The 19,986-nt window shown below is 70.3% G+C and overlaps 1 protein-coding gene across 4 annotated transcripts in view; it reads right to left on the bottom strand.

The window, feature by feature from the left end:
* ARVCF (ARVCF delta catenin family member) overlaps nucleotides 1-19,986 on the bottom strand; it is a 61,743-nt gene that overhangs the window by 8,221 nt on the left and 33,536 nt on the right. For 3 of the 4 annotated variants that reach the window (XM_029049045.2, XM_029049040.1, XM_029049043.1), the window contains 7 exons: nucleotides 13,107-13,265; nucleotides 11,975-12,579; nucleotides 10,203-10,690; nucleotides 7,916-8,099; nucleotides 7,410-7,527; nucleotides 6,768-6,930; nucleotides 1,718-1,735 (listed from right to left, as the gene is read on the bottom strand). In XM_029049045.2, the coding sequence (XP_028904878.1) occupies nucleotides 1,718-1,735; nucleotides 6,768-6,930; nucleotides 7,410-7,527; nucleotides 7,916-8,099; nucleotides 10,203-10,690; nucleotides 11,975-12,579; nucleotides 13,107-13,238 (1,708 nt within the window). In that variant the 5' untranslated portion in view covers nucleotides 13,239-13,265. The remainder of the gene's footprint in view (nucleotides 1-1,717; nucleotides 1,736-6,767; nucleotides 6,931-7,409; nucleotides 7,528-7,915; nucleotides 8,100-10,202; nucleotides 10,691-11,974; nucleotides 12,580-13,106; nucleotides 13,266-19,986) is intronic. The other variant, XM_029049042.1, reaches the window with a different exon arrangement.

Genomic DNA, 19,986 nt, shown 5'->3' with positions numbered 1-19,986 from the left:
TAAGAGGAAGGGAGGGAGAACTGGGATTGGTCCCCAGTGTACGGATGAGGAAACTGAGGCACGGAGACCTTGGGCGGATCGCTTCTCTCTGCGCCCGTTTCCTCCTCTATAAAATGGGGATGTGATCCCCGTTCCCCCTCCGACCTAAGCGGGGAGCCCCACGTGGGACAGGGGCTGTGTCCGACCCAATTACCTTATCATCTACCCCAGCGCTGAGTACGGTGTCCGGTGCAAATTAAGGACTTGAGGGATGCCATCGTAATAAAAAGGTAGGGGTCCAAGTCCCGGCGCTCTGTACCCGACGACGGCTCGTTGGAAGTCACGACATCTCTAGAATCCACCCCGTCCTCTCCATCCAGACCGCTACCGACCACGCTGATCCAACGTCTCGTCCTATCCCGTCCGAGCCCCCCGTGGGACCCCTGGCCGACCTCCCGCCCCCGGCGCCCTCCCCTCTGCGGCCGCCCGGTCCTCTTCACGCTGGACAGAAGCTCCCGACCGGGTCCCCGGCTCCCTCCCCCCGGCCCCGCGCCCCGGATCGCCCTCTCGGTTCCCGGCCGACCCCGCTTCGCCTCCGTCTCGGCCGGGGGGGGGGGGGGGGGGTCTCCGGCTCCCACCGACCCCTCCGGACCACGGCCCTCCCTGCCTTCCCAGTCCCCCTAGACCGGAAGCTCACTGTGGGTAGGGAACACGTCTACCAACTCTGGGGCGGTGTACTCTCCCAAGCGCTCGGTAAGCTCTGCGCACAATAAAGAGAGAGGCAGCAGGGCGTGGCGCATAGAGCCCGGGCCCGGGGCGGCAGAAGGCCGCGGGTTCGAATCCCAGCTCCGCCACCGGTCCGCTGCGTGGCCTTAGGCAAGTCGCTTTACTTCTCTGGGCCTCGGTTCCCTCATCTGTAAAATGGGGATGGAGACCGGGAGCCCCAGGTGGGACAGGGGCTGGGCCCGACCCCATTTGCTTGTATCTACTCCAGCGCTCAGTAAGCGCTTAAAGAATGTCATCGTCACTATTATGATCGTCGGCACCGTGGGTGGACCGACGCGGAGCCCTTCTGAAAGCCCGCCTCCTCCAAGGGGCCTTCCCTGCTTCATCTCTCAATCTCTCATCGCCCCCCCCCCCCCCCAATCTACCCCGCCACTTCCCTTTGAGAACCTGCCACCACCGTCGCGCCTGTGAACTCGCAACCCCCGCAGCAGGTGAGCACCATCCTCCCGCGCCCCCTCGGCGAGCACCCGCTCGGGCCCGATCCCCCTCCCCTCCTCCGCGAAACGGATCTCGCCGTCCCGTCGGAGGGCAGGGGCCGCGGCAGCCTCCCTCCCGAGGGCTCGGCACAGTGCTCTCTGCATACGGCGTAGACCGTCGGCTCCCCGCGGGCGGGGGCCGGGTCTCCTCCGTCCACCCAATCGTTCCGAGCGCCCGGGACACCGCTCTGCTCCCAGCCGGCCGTGGACACCACGGACGGGGCGACGGGCCCCCCCCGGCGCCGAAGGGACTGCGGAAAGGAAACGCTAACGGACGAGAGGAGGGCTTGGAGGGTGGGGAGGGGGGCTCTCCCGGCCAGCGGGGGTGGAGGATCTGGGGGCCGGGGGGGTGGGAGAGGGCGGCCTCGGTAGGAGGCGGCCGGCAGCCGCCCCCGCCGGGTCGGCCCCGCGGCCCCCGACCCCTGTGTGGGAAGAAGCGGAGGGCGGCGGGAGGGGTGGAAGGAAAAGCCACTCACCTTTACTGAACCACTCCTCTGATTATCAGAAAAGCAGCAGAGGACAAACATAGAGACCCCAAGAGGAAGAAACAGAAGAAGAAATCAGAGGCAGCGTCAGAGAGAACAGACTCCCCCTCGGGGGGCGGCCCGGGGCGGAGGCTGGGGGGGGGGGGGGCGCGAGGGGTGGCGGCCGCCTCCCCCGTCTCCTTTCCGGGCCCGCGCAGCGGGTGCCCGGTGGCGTCGGACCCGGACCCGGGGGCCGACGCGGCAGGTGCTCGATGGAGCGGTGATATTTACCGAGCGCTTGCTGTGTGCAGGGCGCTGCGCCGCGCGCTTAGGAGAGTACGTTTAACGGGCCCAACCCCCGCCCTCGCAAAGCTCACGGCCCGGCCCCCGAGAGACCTGTGCACGGGAGCGATGTCCGGTGGATTGCTCTGAAACTACTCGATCCGTGGTATTCACCGGGCGCTTTCCGTGTGCAGGGCACCGCGCTAAGCGCTCGGGAAAGTCCGGTACGACAGAGTTGGCGGGCCAGCTCCCCGCCCTCGAGGAGCTTACGGTCCCGCGGGGGGAGGTGGATGGTGAAACGGGTCAGGGAGAAGGGAAAGGGGAGAGGACGAGGACACGGAGAGCGCCGAGGGGCCGGGGTGAGCGTCCCAGAGGGTCGCGAAGCCGGGCTGTGGTCGACGCAGGGGGCGGGGCGGAGGCGGGGAAATGAAGGGCTATCAGGGAAGGCCTCTTGGAGGAGATGGGATTTTTCGAGGGCTTCGAAGAACGACGACAAAACGAATAATAATAATTACGGCACTCGCGAAACGTTTACTAGGAGGCCAGCACGGTTCTGAGCGCTGGGGTAGACGGAAGTGAATCGCGGCGGACCCAATCCCCGTTCCCCACGGGGCTCGCGTTCTCTCAGCCCCCATTTTACAGATGAGGTAACCGAGGCCCGGGGAAGCGAAGCGCCTCGCCCCGGGTCACGCGGCAGCCACGCGGCCGAGCCGGGATGAGGACCCGGGCCCTTCCGACGCCCGGACCCGGGCCCTTTCCACTAGGCCGTGCTGATTCTCCGGTGGGGAGGGTGGCGCGCTGCCGGATGTGAAAGGGGAGGAGGTTTCAAGGGCCGAGGGAGGAGCGGGGTCCGCGGCACGAGAGAGATGAAACGGAGATACGGAGAGCAGGTCGGTCTCGGGGGAGCAAAGTGTGCGGGCTGGGCTGTAGAAGGAGACGCGCGAGGTGAGGTAGGAGGGGGCGAGGGGATTGAGTGCCTTAAAGCCGACGGTGAAGGGTCTCCGTCCGGCGCGGAGGTGGACGGGCAACCGCCGGAGGGTCTCGGGGAGCGGGGAGACCCGGCCCGGACGTTTGGGTAGCAAAATGACCCGGGCGGCAGAGTGAGGGGCGGCCTGGAGTAGGGAGGGGCGGGAGGCAGGGAGGCCGACGTAGGATAGGACGAACGTGTCAGCAGTTGGGACGGAGAGGGAAGGACGACGTCGTGAAGGCGGAACGGACGGGATCCGGCGGCTGGATGGGAAAGATGGGCCGGTGCGACAGGGAGGACGGCGGCGCTGTCGACGGTGAAAGGAGACTCCGAGGGAAGACGGGGTTTGGTCGGGAAGGGGAGAGATTCCGCTTGGGACACGTTAAGTTTAAAGTGTCGGCGGGGCAGCCGAGCAGAGACGTTCCGAAGGCAGGAGGGGATACGAGACTGCAGAGGAGGAGAGAGGTCGGGGCTGGAGGGGGAGAATGGGGAATCGTCGGCACCGAGGTGGTAGCGAAGCCACGGGAGCCGATTCCAAGAGAGAAGAGAAGAGAGAGAAGAGATCTGAGCCCCGAGGGACTCCCACGGTTTAGCGGGTGGGAGGCGGAGGGGGAGCCTGCAGAAGAGGATTTGAAGGAGCGGAGAGACGAGAGAGGGAGGAGGAGGAGGAGAACCAGGAGAGGACGGGGGCAGTGAAACCAAAGTTGGAAGATAACGTCTCCGGGAGAGAGGGGTGGTCGACAGCGTCAGGGGCAGCCGAGGGGTCGAAGGGGTTTAGGATAGAGTAGAGGCCAGAAAGGGATCTGGCAAGAAAGAGGTCGCTGCGGATCTTAGAAAAGGCTGTTTCTGTGGACTGGTGGGGGTGGAAGCCAGATGGCAGGAGCCGAGGAGACAACCGGGGGAGAGGAAGCGGAGGCAGCGGGTACGGACCACTCGCTCGAAGAGTTCGGAAAGGAATGGTAGGAGGGCGACGGGGCGATAACCAGAAGGAATTGGGGGGGGGGGGGTCAAGGGAGGGTGTTTATTTTTCAGGAGGGGGGAGACATCGGCACGTTTGAAAGCGGCGGGGAGGAAGCCGCTGGAGAGCCAAACACTTGAAGATGGCGGTCGGGGAGGGAAGATCGGAGGGGGCAAGTGTTTTGATCAGATGTGAAGGGATGAGGTCGGAGGCGCAGGTGGAAGGCGTAGATTTGGAGAGGAGGCAGGAGGCGGGAAGGGAAAATCCAAGTCGGGGCTGGAGGAAAGAACTGGGGAGAAGCAGGGGAGATTTTCAGGAGGTCACGCCCGATCGTTTCCGTGTAATAGCAGTAATAACGATAATGTTATCGGTTAAGTGCTTACTGTGTGCCGAGCATTACTCCAAGCGCTGGGGTAGACACAAGGTTGTCTCACGTGGGGCTCACGCTCTTCATCCCCATTTTACAGATGAGGTAACTGAGGCCCAGAGAAAATGAAGTGGCTTGCCCAAGGTCACCGACAGGTGGCGGAGCCGGGATCCGAACCCACGACCTCTGCGTCCCAAGCCCGGGCTCTCGCCACTAAGCCAGGCCGCGTCTCTATTTAATAGGTGAATAGATCAAAACAGACGAAGCTACGCGGTCGGGTCATTAGGGGCGAGAGACGGGGGAGGCCCCGGGGGGGGGGGGGGGGGCGGGGCTGGAGGTTTGAGGAGGGATTTAAAAGTCTGAAACGGCTAGCGTGAGCACGGACGTCCAAGACGGAAGGGTCTCACTGCCAGCAGGAGGAAGCCGAAAGAGACGGATAAGGTCGGCCCGCCGTCTGGAGCGGAGGAAACGACCGGGGAGGTGATCCGGGGCTGGGGGTCGGCGGCGCGACGTCGGCGGAGGAACGGGAGCGCGGGGCTTTGCGCACGGTAAGCGCTCACTAAATACGACCGAACGAACCAACGGGGGAGTGAGGGAGTTGGGTCGGAGGAGAGGGTGCCGCCGAGGGTGTCGAGCTGCGCGTTCAGAGAAGGTAGTCCGGGCACGGAGGCCAACGGGACGTGATGACTTGAGAACGCCGGAGGGGGTGGTGTCAAAAGATGCGAGGTCTCGGCGGGGGAAGAGCCCGGATTTCCGGGGAGGGGGTGCGTGGGAGACGGGGCGGGTGAGGGGGATGGGGTCGGAGTGAGGAATTTCCGAGCCGGTGAGGGCGGAGACCGTACCGTGACTAGAGACGATGAGACGGAGCGGGTGGGGCGGGTGAGGTGGGCGAGGAGGGTGGAGCGCGGGGAAGCGGGCAGCGGAAAGGTCGTCGGAAACGCTCACACGGATGCGAAGTCTCCGAATTAACAGGCGGCGGGGCCAGCGCTCCATTTACGGCAAGCGCCCAAGCACGGTGCTCCGCACTCCGCCCGGGTCCAGCACGGTGCTCGGCACAGAGCGGGCGCCCAGCTCAGCGTTCTGCGCGGCGGGCGCCCGAAGAGGGGTGATGAAGGAGAGCGTGAAGGGGCAAGGGAGGGAAGGGCCCCTTCGGGTGGATCTGGACCGACCCTAGATGAGCGAGCGGGAGAGCGGGGTGAGCGGGGGTTCTTCCCCTCCCGCCTCCGCGGGGGGCCCGGCCCACCCCGCCCGCCATCGCCGTGCCCCCGGGGGGGGGGGGGGGGGCGGCGGGCGGGGGGGGGGCGTGCAGCCCCTCCCCGTTCACCTCCCTGCCCCCGTCCCGATCCCCTCGGCGCTGACACGGAAGCAGTGTCGCTCAGTGGAAAGGGCCCGAACCTAAGCGTCAGAGGGGCTGGGTTCTAATCCCGCCTCCGCTACTTCTTTGCCACTGTGGGGACCCGGGGCAGGTCCCTTCACTGTTCTGGGCCTCAGTTCCCTCGACCGCAAAATGGGGCTACGATACCCGTTCTCCCTCCCACTTAAAACCGTCAGCCCCGGGCGGGACTTGATAATCTCCTATCTACCCCAGCGTTTAGTACAGAGCTCGAGACGCATACTAAGTGTTCAACGGACATGGATAACTGTCGTCGTCTCTGCGCGGGCCCGGCCTCCTCCAACTACTGCGCCGATCCCGGGTCCGCTGCTTGTCCGCTGGGTGACCTCTGGGCCTCAGTTACCTCATCTGGGAGATGGGGATCGAGACCGTGAGCCCCATATGGGACAGGGACCGCCGGACCCGATTTGCCTGTATCTGTCCCAGCGCTTAGCACGGTGGCTGGCACAGAGTCAGCGCTTAACGGGGACCGTAATCATTATCGTTATTATTACCGTTGGCGTGAGTCCCTGGAGGGCAGAATCGGGTCCCGTCCGTCTCCGGGTGCCCCCCGGGGTGCCCTGCACCCAACGGGCGCCCAGCAGAGCGCCCGCCCACGGGAGGCCGCCAGCAGCGCCCAGTCCACTATAGCGCCCGGGCCGGCGCCCCGCCCGCGGCAGCGCCCGGCCCTGCCCATCCCCGCACCCCGATCCCCCACCTCACCCTCTGAGAAGCAGCGCGGCCCAGCGGGGAGAGCCCGGGCCCGGGAGCCGGGGCGCCTGACTCCAACGCCGGCTCGGCGCCCCCGCCCCCCCCCGCCCCGCCCCGCTGTGAGGCCTGGGGCAGATCGCTTCACCTCCCTGGGCCTCGATCGCCCCATCTGTGAAACGGGGATTGAATCCCCGTTGTGCCCCCTGCTTAGACCGTGAGCCCCGGGCGGGGCGGGGACCGTGTCCGATCCGACGACCCCGCATCTACCCCGGCGCTTACGCCGCCGGTGCTTGGCACGTGATAAGCGAGGGCTTAACGGACGCCTCGGTTCTCATCGTCGGCGTAATTACTGGCCCCTCGCACTCTTGCCCCGGGGGGACTCTTTCCCCGTCAAAGGACCCTCACCTTTGGCTCTCTTGCCCCCGAAGCAGCTGACGTCTTCCTTCTTCTTCCTCTGGGCGGCGGCGGCGCGCCGGGCCTCGGGCTCCCGGTACCGCTCCGCTCCCGGGACCTCTTTGTGCACGTGGTACGAGAGGTTGCGCATGATGCAGACCGAGTTCTCCACCGACTAAGGCGGGCGGGGGGGGGGGGGCGAGACGGAGACAGAGGGAGAGACCGTGGGAGGGGGGGTGTGCGTGTCTGGCCACGGGCATCAATGCCCCACCAGGAGCCCGGCCCCCCGGCCCTCTCCCCTCCTCTGATCCCCCCCGGCTTGCTTCGAGACACAGAGTGAGCTCCCCGGAGCTGTGGCGGGGCGGGGGGGGGGGGGGGATCATCTTTTCGGTCAGGAGTCCCTCCCTTGCCGCCCCCGCTCCGCCCGCTCCTCCCCGCGGGCCGGGCCGCGCTCCGGGAAACCGAGCAACGGAGGCGCCGGGCGAGGCCGGCCCCCGGGATGGGAGCAGGCGTCCGGGGGCTTCCGACGCTCCCCGTCCCGAACCTCGCCGATCGGCCCGGGGGGTCCGGCACCCGCCCGGCAAGAACGGTGGTCCGCGCCTGGGGGCCCGGCGAGGACGCGTGTCCGCAGGCGGCGGGGGCGGGTCCGCTCACCTTGTTGTCCGTGTCCTTCTTGCCCACGGCGGACAGCAGGGCGTGGAGCAGGGCGTCCACCAAACCGGAGCACTCCCGCAGCTTCCGGCGCGCCTCGGCCCCGTCCGAGCTCACGTTCCTGCCACGCGGCACCCCGCCGGCCGGCGCACGCCAACGGGAGGCGAAAGGAAGAATTAAGCGCCGGCCCCGATCCGCCCCGCCCGACCCGATGACCTCGGGGCGTCCCCTACCCGTCCCGGGATGAGAGGCCGCTGGGCCCGGCAGATGTCGCCGGGCCGGGAGCCTCCCCCGACGCCCCCGTCGGGCCCCGGGGCTGTTCGGTGGCCTCCCGGGGCCTAGGCCTCTCCCCGTTCGCCCCCAACTTCCCCGTCGGCGACCCGCCCGCCCGAGAGGACCTGTGCCCCACAGAGATCTCTCTGACCCGGCCGGGCCGCCCTGCTAACCCTCGTGGGGGCCCCGGAGCGGCCGCGGCACCCCGAGGGGCGGCGAGGGGAGGGGAGCGGCACCTCAAGCAGCCGGACGTGTTCTTGAAGAGGGTGGTCCACCGGGCTTCTCGCGGCTTGGAGTCCTCGTTGGGCTCGCTCTCCCAGCCCGAGTCGGGGATGATGACCTCGTCGGTGAGGGTCTGCAGGCCGTGGGTGATGATCTCCATCTTGAGGGGCTCGTAGGACGACAGGTTCCACAGCGTGCCTGCGGCGGGGGCGGGAGCGGGGGGGGTCGACCGGCCGCGCAGACCCGGCCCCGGGCGCCCCCGGGACCCCCTCGCCTCGGGCGCAGCCCCCCTCGACCCCAGTCGGCCCGCCGGCCCTCGGCCCCGCCAGGCCCTCGCGGCCTCCCGCCGGCCCCCCGGCCTCCTCCACGAGCAGCGGAGCCCGACGGATAGAGCCCGGTCCTGGGAGTCGAAAGGTCCCGGTCCTGAATCCGGCTCCGCCCCCTCGTCCCCTGTGGGACCTCGGGTAAGTCACTTCACCCCTCCGGGCCTCAGTTCCCCCCCCCCCCCCCCGGCCGTCAAACGGGGATTAAGACGGGGAAAGCCACGTGGGATGCTGACCGTGTCCATCCTTATTAGTCTGTACCTACCCCGGGCCCGGCACGGTGTCTGGCCCAGAGGAAGCGCTCGACAAATTCCATTAAAAAGAGGAAACAAAACCAAAAACCTTGATCATCTCGTACCTACCCCAGTGCTGAGTACGGCGCCTGGAACGGAGCGAGCGCCCAACAGATACCGTTCAGAACATAGATAAAAAAATAATAAGAGAGGCCCTCCCCGGGTGCGGCCATCCCGGGACCGCCCCCCTCGATCCCCCTCCTACCTCACCTCGCTGCTCTCCCGCTCCAACCCGGCCGGCGCGGTTGGCTCCTCTAGTGATGCTAATCGGGATAATCACGGTATCCGGGCAGCGGTCACTACGCGCCGGGCACCGTACTAGGCGCCGGGGTGGATACGGGGCCGAGTCGGGCTGGACCCGGACCCCGTCCCGAGTGGGGCTCGCGGGCTCCGTCCCCATTTTCCAGATGAGGGAGCCGAGGCCCGGAGAAGGCGATCGACGGGATCGGAACCCGTGACCTCCTGTCCCCTAAACCCGCGCGTGGCTCACTGGAAAGAGCCCGGGCTCGGGGGTCAGAGGTCATAGGTTCGAATCCCGGCGCTGCCACCTGTCGGCTGTGTGACCGCGGGCGAGTCACTTCACTTCTCTGGGCCTCGGTGACCTCGGAAAACGGGGATGGAGACTGGGAGCCTCGCGTAGGACAACCCGATGACCCCGTATGTCCCCCAGCGCTCGGAACAGCGCTCTGCGCATGGGGAGCGCTTAACAAATACCGGTACTGTTATTACCATTACCCACCGCAGCAGGCTCTAAGGCCAACCCGCTCCCATCGTGCCTCGTCGCCCACCTCCCGCCTCCGTCCTCCAACGCCCTCCCTCTCCGGAGCGGACGGCCGCCGGCCGCCTCCGCCTTCGGAGCCCGACTGAAAGCCCGACTCCTCCGAGAGGCCTTCCTCGACTGAGCCCTCATTTCCTCTTCGCCCGCTCCCTTCCGCATCTCCCTCGCCCGCGGATTTGCTCTCTTCACTCACCCCTCCCTCGGCCCCGCGGCCCCATCCCCGTAACGCATTTCACTTCCACGCCTTTCTCCCCCTCTAGGCTCCGAGCTCGTTCCGTCTCCCGACGCTGTCCCGTCCCACTCGCCCGAGGGCCGGCCACAGTGCTCCGCGCCGAGTGAGCGACTCAGCGGAAGCGGCGCGGCTCAGCGGAGAGAGGCCGGGCTTGGGAGTCAGAGGTCACGGGTTCGAATCCCGGCTCTGCCACCCGTCAGCTGGGCGACCGTGGGCAAGTCATTCCTCTGTGCCTCAGTCACCTCATCTGCCAAACGGCGACTGAGGCCGTGAGCCTCGCGCGGGACAACCTGACGACCCCGCATCGCCCCCGGCGCTCAGGACGGTGCTCGGCGCACAGTAAGCGCTTAACGGATGCCAACATTACTAGGCGCTCAATCAGTACGAATGACGGACCGAGCGGGTGGAGGCGGGCGACGGGGCGTGGGACGGGGCAGGGGCGAGGAGGAACGGGAAGGGGGGGGGGGGGGGCGGAAGAGAGGCGGGCGGCCCGGGGCTCAGATCGCCGCGTGGGCAGAGCACGTGCCCACCGACTCCGCCGCGCCGTCCTCCCCCCGGCGCTCGGCAGAACGCCGCGCCCGCGGTCGCCGCTCCCCGGACCCCCCCCCGGCCGCCCGACCCAAGAGGAGGCGGGGCTGGCCGGAGGCGGAGCCCGGGGGCGAGGGCGGCACTCACCGGTGACGAGCTCGCGCACCTCCGGGTCGGCGGTGCGCCGCAGCAGGTGGACGAGGGCGGGGACGCCGCGGCAGGCCTGGATGGCGGCCTTGTTGCCGCCGTCGCGGCCGAAGCTGAGGTTGCGCAGGGCCCCGCAGGCCCGCCGGTGGACCTCGGCCCGGGGGTGGCCCAGCAGGACCACCAGGGCCGGGACGCCCTGCAGCCGCCGCACGTCCCGCTTGGTGGCCTCGCTCTCGTAGCACAGGTGCTGCAGGTAGGCCGCCGCGTTGGCCTTGACCGGGTCCAGCGGGTGGCGCAGCATGGCGATGACCTCGGGCAGCTCGGGGTCGCGCCAGCGGGCGTCCTTGCGGGCGCTGTCCAGGGACGGGGAGCGCTCGCCCGGCCGCTCCACGCTGGCCAGGCTGCCCCGCTCCGGCTGGGCCAGGGGCGCCGCGGGGCCGCCGGCGAGGAACGGGAGCTGCCCCTCCGACGCCGCGTTCGGGTCCGCCCTGCGGGGAGACGGCGGGGGGGGCGGGAGGGACCGGTCGGTCGCTCGATCCTACGCGCCGAGCGCTTACTAGCGCTCGGGCGAGGACGACACGGGAATATAGGGGACGGATTCCCCGCCCGGAATGTGTTTCCGGTCCAGAGGCCGGGAATAGAAATCGACCAAATTAAAGATCTGGACGTACGTGGGAGCCGGGGGGGGGGGGGGGGGGGGGCACGGGCGGGGAGCGCCCCCGAAGGGCGGGGCACGGGCCGCTCTCCGCGGCGGGGGCTCGGGACAGGGCCTCGCGCTTAGAAAGCGCCCACTACATCGCTCCGCACGCAGCGGGCACCCAGTACGGCGCTCCGCCCGCACTAAGCACCCGATTCGGCGCTCGGCACACAGCGGACGTCCGGGACGGCGCCCCGCGCGGAGCGGGAGACTCGGTACGGCGCGACGCGCACGGGAGACGCCCAGTACAGCCCCCCGCCCCAGTAGGTGTGCGGTCCGGCGCCCTGGACCCCGCAGGGCGTCCGACCCGGCGCTCCGCGCACGGTGAGCGCCCGGGAGAGGAGCGGCGTGGCTCCATGGAAAGAGCATGGGCTTTGGAGTCAGAGGTCATGAGTTCGAATCCCAGCTCTGCCACTTGTCAGCTGGGTGACCGTGGGCGAGTCACTTCACTTCTCTGGGCCCCAGTTCCCTCGTCTGGAAACTGGGGATGAAGACCGTGAGCCCCACGTGGGACAACCCGATTCCCCCGTCTCTCCCCCAGCGCTTAGAACGGTGCTCGGCACATAGTAAGCGCTTAACAGATACCAACATTATTATTATTATTAGGAGAGCACTCTGCACACGGTACACGCTCAGTACAGTGTTCCGGACAGAGTCGGAGCCCGGCGAGTGGGCCGCCTCCGGCCGGAACCTCTGCCCCTCGTGCCGCCGGGCTCCGAGAGACGGGCGAGGTCGAGGCCCAACGGGATCGGAGGAGTCGGGAAGAGGCCGATGGGACGGAGAGCGGCCCGGGCAAGGACGAGAGGGGGTTCGGGCCGTGGATCCAGACCTCCCCCGGCCCTCCCCGGGGCCGCACCCGTTGCCCGCCCCACCGGAGCCCACGGCATCTCCTTCCGTGCGCCCAGGCCCACCGGGCGAGAGCCTCCGCCAGCCGTCCCGGTGCGCCCGCCCCACTCCCTCGGAGCCTCCTCCGTTCCCTGCCCCGCCCGCCCTGCCCTGCCGGAGCGCCCCCGCCGGCCGGACCCTCCGTCGCCCGCCCCTCGTGCCCGCCCCGCCCCGCCGGAGCGCCCGTCACCTGGGCCCGTGCGCCCGGGCCCGGTCGGCGGGCGGCCTGCGGCTGACGGTGGAGTAGTCGGCGTCCAGATCGTAGGTCTCGTCCTCCGCGCCCGCCAGGCTGCGGTTGTCATCCTCCAGGCCGTAGGGCTCGGGCTGGAAGCGCTCCGGCTGCGAGCGGTTCAGGCCCGCGGGGTCCGGCCCGCCGGCCGCCGGGGCCTGGGGCCGCGGCCCCCCCGGCTCCCGCCGGCCGGGCAGCGTGAAGCTGCCGTCCTCCAGGCGGGGGCCGTTGCCGTAGGCGGCGTAGCGGGGCCGGAAGCGGAGGCCGCGGGAGAGGCTGCCGTAGGCGTCGGGCGGCCCGTCGGGGGCCTCGCCGTAGCCCGCGTCCCCGTAGCCCGCGTCCCCGTAGCCGACGTCCCCGTAGCCGGGGCGGAAGGCGCGGCCCAGCGTGGAGGAGGAGGCGGGCTGAGCGGGGAGGTAGCGCTCGCCGTTCTTGGGGAAGCGCCGGTCCACGGAGTCCGTGCAGCCGCCCAGCGAGGGGCAGCCGTCCAACAGGGCCAGCCCGTCCGGGCCCACCGGCACCTGGCGCACCGTCCGCGTGGTCACCGTCTTGACCATCTTAGTCACCTGCCGGGCGAGGCCGAGGGTCAGTGGACCCCGGGCGGCTGCACCATCTCGGGTCGTCCGCCCCCCCCCCCCCCCCCGCCCCCGGGGACCGCCCGGCCGTGACCGTGACCCCGGCGGGGACGCCGGGAGGAACGGGACGCCCACCCTCGCGGTCGAGGACGGACCGTCCCACGAGCCCGACGCGTCCCGGCGATCCAGCACGGACCATCCCACGCCCGACCTCTCGCCGGCGACCCGGCACGCGCCCCCCCCCCGAACGGCTACCTCTCCCCCACCGACCCGGCGCCGACCATCCCACGACCCTGACTCCCCCTTTCTCCGTCCCCGACTCTCTCCCACTGACCCAGGACAGACCGTCCAGACACCCCGTCTGTCTCCCAGCGACCCGGCACGGGTCATCCCGCACCCCCGACTCTCCCCTAGGAACCCGAGATGGACATCCGATACCCCCGACCCCCCCCCCCGGTGAGCCAGCCCGGACCACCCCCCACCCCCCGACTCTCCCCTCTCCGTGCCCGCCCCCGGACCTTGGTCTCCGTCCTCCGCGTGGTCCCGTCCTCCGACGTGACGACGGACACGTGCGAGGTGGGCGTCCCGGGGTCCTCCTCCACGGTCACCGTCTCCTCCACGGTCTCCTGCGGCTCCTGCATCGCGGCCATGGACGTCTGGCCGCCGGGGCTCTGCTCCTGCCGGAGACAGCGGGCGGGGTCCCGTGGGCGGACGGCGGAGCCCGGCGCGGGCGGCGGCCCGTTCCGCCTCGAGGCCGCGGGGTCCGAGCCGGCCCCCGAGACAGCTCGGGCCGGAACCGCCCGAGACGGGGGTCCCGGGCTTCCCGAGCCGGCGCCCCGAGGGGACGCTCAACAGTCGCGAAGAATCGTCGCACCCCAAATCTCAACCCCTGGACCTCCACCCAGTCTCCTTCCGAGGGGGGCTCGAGGGGGATCCCCAACGCCCACGATTCTCTGCGGCCCGGGGAGGGTCTTCCTCGGATCCCCGGGCCGGCGCTCCCCGAGATCAACCGGGAGCGACTGGGGTCCGGCCGGCCAGTCCCGCCTCCGGCGGGCCGGGGTCCGGCGCCGGACGCCGTCGCGCTCCGACGGCCCCCTCTGGCTGCCCCCGGGGACGGAGCGTGCCGCGGTCTCCGGGTCGCTTCGCCTCTCTGTGCCTCGGTCCCCTCATCTGTAAAACGGGGATTAAGACCGTGCGCCCCACGTGGGACGATCTGATGACGCCGTATCTACCCCAGGGCTCAGAAGAGTGCTCGGCACAGAGTACGCGCTTAACAAACGCCACTGCTGTTATTCCCGCAGGTCGACCCGGCGCTCCCCGAGGTGCCCGCTGGTACCGACCGTGTCCCGGTCCTTAATCCGGACCAGGGCGGGCCTCGCCACGGTCACTCTCGGCCCCCCGAGGTTCCCGCTGACGGGCCCCGACGGGCTAACTGAAATCCTACGGTATTGGACCAGAAACCCCCCCGAAGGTAGGGAAGGAGTCTCCTACTTCTGCTTTACTCTCCCCAGCCCCAAGCACGGCGCTCCGCTTAACCGCAGGAACCCAACGCGGGGCTCTGCGCACGACAGACGCCCAGGAGGCGGCTCTGCTCGCGGGAGGTGCCCGATAACGAGAACACGATCGATAATATGACGACGGTACTTGTTAACCGCTTGGCGTGTGCCAAGCGCCGTCCTAAGCGCGGGGTTACATACGAGGTAATGGGGTTGGGCACAGTCCCCGCCCCACAGGGAGCTCACGGTCTTAATCCCCATTTTACAGATGAGGGAACCGAGGCACTGAGAAGCCGAGCGACTCGTCCGAGGGCACCCAGCAGACGGGCGGCGGGGCCGGGATCGAACCCAGGACCTCCGACTCCCGGGCCCGGGCTCTCTCCACGGGGCCGTGCTGCTTCCTCGCTCTGCTCACAGGAGGCGTCTCCCACAGCTGTTGGTTCGCGGGAGGTGGCCAGTACAGCGCTCTGCTCACTGGGGGCACCCGGTACAACAGTCTGCTCACGAGAGGACCCGGTACGCCGATCCAGCGCCGTGTCCAACCTGAACCGCCCGGACTCGTTCGATCATTCGATCGTATTTACCAAGGGCTTACTCTGTGCTGAGCGCCGCGCTAAGCGCTTGGGAAAGTTCGACACAACAATAAACGGTGACGCTCCCTGCCCAAAACAAGCCCGCGGGGTTGGACGCGGTCCCCGTCCCTCACGGGACTCAGAGTCCTCATCCTCATTTCACAGAGGAGGGGAGCGGCCGGCCGGGATTAGAACCCGTTACTCTGGGGCTCCCAGGCCCGCGCTCCGTCCGCTACGCCACGCTCGCGTCCACCCCAGCACTCGGAACGGTGCTCGACGCACATTGAGCGCTTGACGAATACCATCATGACCGGGGGAGCCCAGTACAACGGCCCGCTCCCCGGCGGCCCCCAGCACAGTGCTTAGCACGCGGGAGGCCCCCGGGACGGTATTCTGCCGCTCACGGAAGGCGCCCGCTCGGCGGTCGGGCGAAGAAGGGCCGTGGCGGGGCCGACCGGGCCGAAGCCGTTCCCCCGGAGGGACGGAGCGGCCGGCGGGCGGGGGGCCCCGGCACGTGCCCGAACCCCGGGAAGGTGGGCAGGGCCCAGACGCCCCGCAGCCAAAGCTCCCGAGCGCCCGCGTGGCGCCAGCGCCCGGACGCCCAACTGGAAGCCGTCGGCCAGCCGGAGCCGCGGCCGACGGCGACCGGAGCGGCGGCCGTTCTCCGGGCCCCCGGGGCCCGGCCCGGACCGTGCGGGGCGGGGAGCCGGCGGCCCGAGGAGTGGCGGCATTTACTGAGCGCCGGCTGGGGGCGGGGACTCTCTGCCGAGCCCCGGGAGAGAGGGACGGAGGTGAGAGTTCCACACGGAATCCTAAAAATACTGGATTTTTGAGACCCCTCGCCTTCTGGCCCGGGGCTGCCCCGGCTCCGACCCGCTGACCTGCCGGGTGATCTCGGACCCGTCACTGGGCGTCTCTGAGCCTCAGTTCCCTCCTCTCTCCCCGCTCCGGCTCGGACTGAGCCCGGCGCGGGGCAGGGATGGCGCCCGACCCGACGCTCTGCGCGCGCCTCACCGTGTGCACGGGGTCAGCGCCGAAGGCGCGGCGGGCCCCGGGGCAGGGGACGGAGTCCGGAAGGGTGGGGGACGGGGCCGGGGGGACGCCGAGGCGGAGGCTGCGAGCGGCAGAGACGGCTCCCAGCCGTCGAAGGCGGTGGGGACGGTGCGGGTGGAGCCCAGGAGCCGCCGAGGGGATAAAGGGGATGGGGACCGGAGGGGCCGGGGGATGGCGGGGTGGGTGGAGGGACGGGGGGGACAGACGGAAGGAAGGGGGAAGGACAGGGGGATGGCGTTTGGGAATGAGGGGATGGAGAGCTGGGGGGGGGGGGACGGGGCGGAGGTTCGGATTCTGCCGTACTCTCCCGAACGCTCAGCCCGGCGCCCGCTGCTCGGTACGGTACCCGGAGCTCAGCCCACCCCCGAGCGTCCAGCACACCGCCTGCCACTCACTCATTCACTCGATTCGCTCGTATTTATTGTGCGCAGGGTACCGTACTAAGCGCTCGGGAGAGTGCAATATAATAAAACACGGTCACACTCCCCGCCCACAACCAACTTCCAGTGGGGAGCACTGCCTAGCGGTCGGCGCACCGTCCGGCACTCGGCGGGCACTCGGCGGAGGCCATCTCACCCCAGCCGGTTCCCGAGAGAGGCGCGGCCCGATTTTAACGCGGCGGACTCCGTCGTCCTCCTCCGCGAGACGGCGGGTTGACCGGACAGAGACGCCCCCGTGCCCGCCCGAGATCCCCGGAGTGTCCCGCCGCCAGCAGCGCCGCTGCCGTTGGGCCCTCCTTCTTCCGGACGGACGCCGGGCCGGCGCCGGGTCCCCCTCCCCGGGCTGGGGAGAGGGGCGGGGAGGGTCTCCCGGGCACCCGGAGGGGGACGTGGAGGCCCGGAGAGGGAGAGGGGCTTGCCTGGGGTCGCCCGGCGGGCTGGGGCCCAGCTGGGACCACGACCCAGGTCTCCCGCCTCCCCGGCCTGCTCTCGGGGCGCGGCCGTCCCCCGGCAGCGACCCCCTGCGGCTCGAGGGGGCGGCCCCGGAAGCCAGACGGGGTCGGGCCCCGGGCAGAGACGACGGATGTCTGCCCTCTGCCCACGCGGGCGCGGTGCCCGGGAAACGCCGTCCTCGACCCCGAATCCCTCCCCATCCCCGGCGTCCTCCCGGCCCCCGAACCGGGGCTCCCCTCCCCAGGGGCCCCCCTCCTCCACCTCGAGGCGGGCCGGCCGTCCAACGGGGGCCGGTGGGAGGGGGATTTCGGGGGGCTGGAAGGTGGGGAGGGCTGCGGTCTGGCAGGTTGGGGTGCGGAGGGGACTCCAGAGCGGGGAGGGCGGGAGTCAGATCGGAGCCAGGGGTCAGAGAGTTGGGGGGATGATGATAATAACGTCGGTACTTGTTAAGCGCTTACTAGGTGGGAGATACGGGGTGGTCGGGTTGTCCCACGTGGGGCTCACACGCTTTCAATCCCTATTTTACCGAGGTGAGGGAACCGAGGCCCAGAGAAGCGAAGCGACTCGCCCACGGTCACACGGCTGCCAAGTGGCAGAGCCGGGATTCGAAGCCCGGGCTCCCGCCACTGAGCCACGCTCCTTCGTGTATGTCGGGAGGTGCCCGGGATCCCCCCCCCCCCACGCAAACCGGTTCCCCCGGAGCAGGCGGGGGCCGCGAAACCGGGAGAGACGGGGGGTGCGGAGTGGGCGGCGCGAGGGGCGGCCGGGGGAGAACCCCTGCCCCGGCGGGCGGCGGGGTCGGCCGTCGAGAAGAACCCCCGGCCTCCCACCGCGCCAGCCACCCTGTCACAACCGAGTAAATCCCATTTAACTCACGCCGCGGACCCGGACCCCCCGGGAGGAACGGCAAACGGTCGGGTGGGGAGGGGCCGGGGGAGCCGGAAGGCCCGGGCCGAGCTTCGGCCCGCGCCTCCCGGGCGGAAAACGCTTCCCACCGCCGAGATCCCCGGTGGACGTGACCGCCGGCACCCCTGCTGCAGAGGGCCGCGCCCTCACGGCCGGGGCCGCGGGCGAGGCGGCGGGGATGGCGGAGAGACGGCGGGGATGTTAGGGAGACAGCAGGAATGTTGGGGAAACAGCGGGGGCGGTGGGAAGACGGCAGAGACGGCGGGGAGACGGCGGCGGTCAACTCTGGTCCCTCAGGTTCGGGGGCAGTCGGGGGCCCCCCGCCACGGGGCCGGCTCGCCTGACGTCCGCCCCGGCCCCCGCCAGAGTCTCTCGCCGGTCGGCGAGAGCTCAGAGCACGGGCGGGACCGAGCGGCGTGGCCCAGCGGGAAGGGCACAGGCTTGGGAGTCAGAGGTCGTGGGTTCTAATCCCGGCTCCGCCGCCCGTCAGCTGGGCGATTCGGGGCAGGTCACTTCACTCCTCGGGGCCTGGGTCCCCTCGGCCGGAAAGCGGGGATGAAGACGGTGAGCCCCACGCGGGACGGCCTGGCTACCCTCCGTCTACCCCAGCGCTCAGAACAGTGCCGGGCGCGTGGTGAGCGCTCACCAAATACCATCGTCATCACCCCTTCCCGCCCCAGCTGACAGGGCAGAGCTGGGGGGACCCACCCCCGCCTCCTCGGCCCGCAGCGGGGCCCAACCTCACCGCCGATCCACATGGGACACAAGCGAAGCCCCATCCTGGAAAGCCCCACTGGAAGACGCGGCGACCCTCCGGGCGGGGGGCGCCGACCTCCCGGCGCCCACCCCCCGGCCAACCCCGGGGAAGGCGGTCCGACCCTGCGCCCCGGTCATCCCCGCTTCCCGCCGTCGTCCGAAGCCGGAATGGCCGGGAAGATCGCTTCCCCCGGAGCTCCTCCGGTCCGCACCCTCCCCTCACCGCCAACGCAGCTCGGGGAGCCCGAGGAGGGACGCCTCCCCCCCCCCACCCTCCCACCGTTTTACGGCCGGGGGAGCGGAGGCGCGGGGACGGTCGGTCCGGGCCCGAGGTCACCCAGCACAGTCAAGACCTGAGACGCCGGGTCTCCCGGCCTCCGGTTCGGCCGGACGGGCCACCTGGCGTCCGAGGGGGTCGGCGAGGGACCCCGACGGGCCGGAGCCGCTCCGCCCGTCTCCCCGACGCCCCCGGGCTCCGGGTGCCGGGCCGGAGCAGGCTGTGCCGCCGCCCCATCCCGACACCCACACCCCTGCGGCGGCCGAGAGGCTGACCGGGGTCTCGCGTGGTGCGGGCGAGCGGGAAGGGAAGCGCGGCCCGGCACCCGCACGCCCACTCTGCGATGGGGGCTGCCGGCAGTGGAGACGGTCAGCGGGGAGTCACCCGGGAGCGGCGCCCACACCCACCGCCCCCTCCCCCTCCACCCGGCGTCCGCCACCCCGGACCGGGTCCTCTGGGAGCCGGCGGCGGCCCGAGTGGACGGGGTCCGACCGCGGGTTCCGGGGTCCGTGCCGTCGGCCCGGGGACGGAGGGGGCTCAGCCGCTGCCCCGAAGCCCTCGATCCCAGCCCGGGTCCCGCGCCGCCGGCGGGAGACCAGATATCCACACGCACAGCGACGCACGGGCTCGCCCCCGGCCCGCAGCCTACCCGCGTGCTCGCCCCGTCGGAGCGACCCCCGGCCCGACCCCTCCTCTACTGAAGGCGGGAAGAGGGGAGAGCCGCGTCTGCGGCCGTGCCGACCCGCGGCCGTGCCCGCGTCCTCCCCCGGAACAGAACCCAGGCAGGCCACATCCGACCCAGTGTCCCAGGGACGGGGACCCGCCGGGCTCCGCCTCGTTGGCCGAGGGGCCGGAACGACGGCGGGAAGGAGGGGAAAGGGAGCGGCGAGGGAGGGGGCCCTGGGGCCGGCGGATGCACCCGCAGACAGGGAGGCTCCCTCGCCGGCCCCCCACCTTCCCTCTCCCCTCTCGGGGCTCCCGGCCCCCCGCGCTCGGCCTCCGCCGGGCGAGTCGGGGGTGGGCGGACGGGGGTGCGCGGGGGCGTGCTGGCGCGCCGGCCGGGGCGCCGTGGACGCATCGACCCCGGGGCCACAACTGCCCACCTTACCTGGACAAGGAGGGGCAGAGGGGGAGGAGGAGGAGAAGGGCAGACGGAGGAGAGGACGGGAGGAGGGAGAGGGCGGGTGGAGAACAGAGGAGAGGGAGGGGAGGAGGAGAGGAGAAGCGGCCGGGGGGGGGGAAGACCAGGGACAGTGGGAGATGGCAGCGGGAGGAGCTGGGGAGGACAGAGGAGGTGGGAAGCGGAGGGGGAAGGGCAGGAGAAAGGGGAGGAGGAGCAGAAGGAGCTGGGAAGGAGGGAGGGGGCCGGGAGGAGGAGGGATGAAAGAGGCGGCGGCCGGGAGACAAGTTGCCAGGGACGACGACAAAGAGGGCGAGGAGGAGGA

This window comes from Ornithorhynchus anatinus, chromosome 21 (genome assembly GCF_004115215.2).
Source record: "Ornithorhynchus anatinus isolate Pmale09 chromosome 21, mOrnAna1.pri.v4, whole genome shotgun sequence".
Lineage (NCBI taxonomy): Eukaryota > Metazoa > Chordata > Mammalia > Monotremata > Ornithorhynchidae > Ornithorhynchus > Ornithorhynchus anatinus.
Note: the sequence above shows the minus strand (reverse complement) of the source record. Positions and strands in the feature narration are given on the sequence as shown.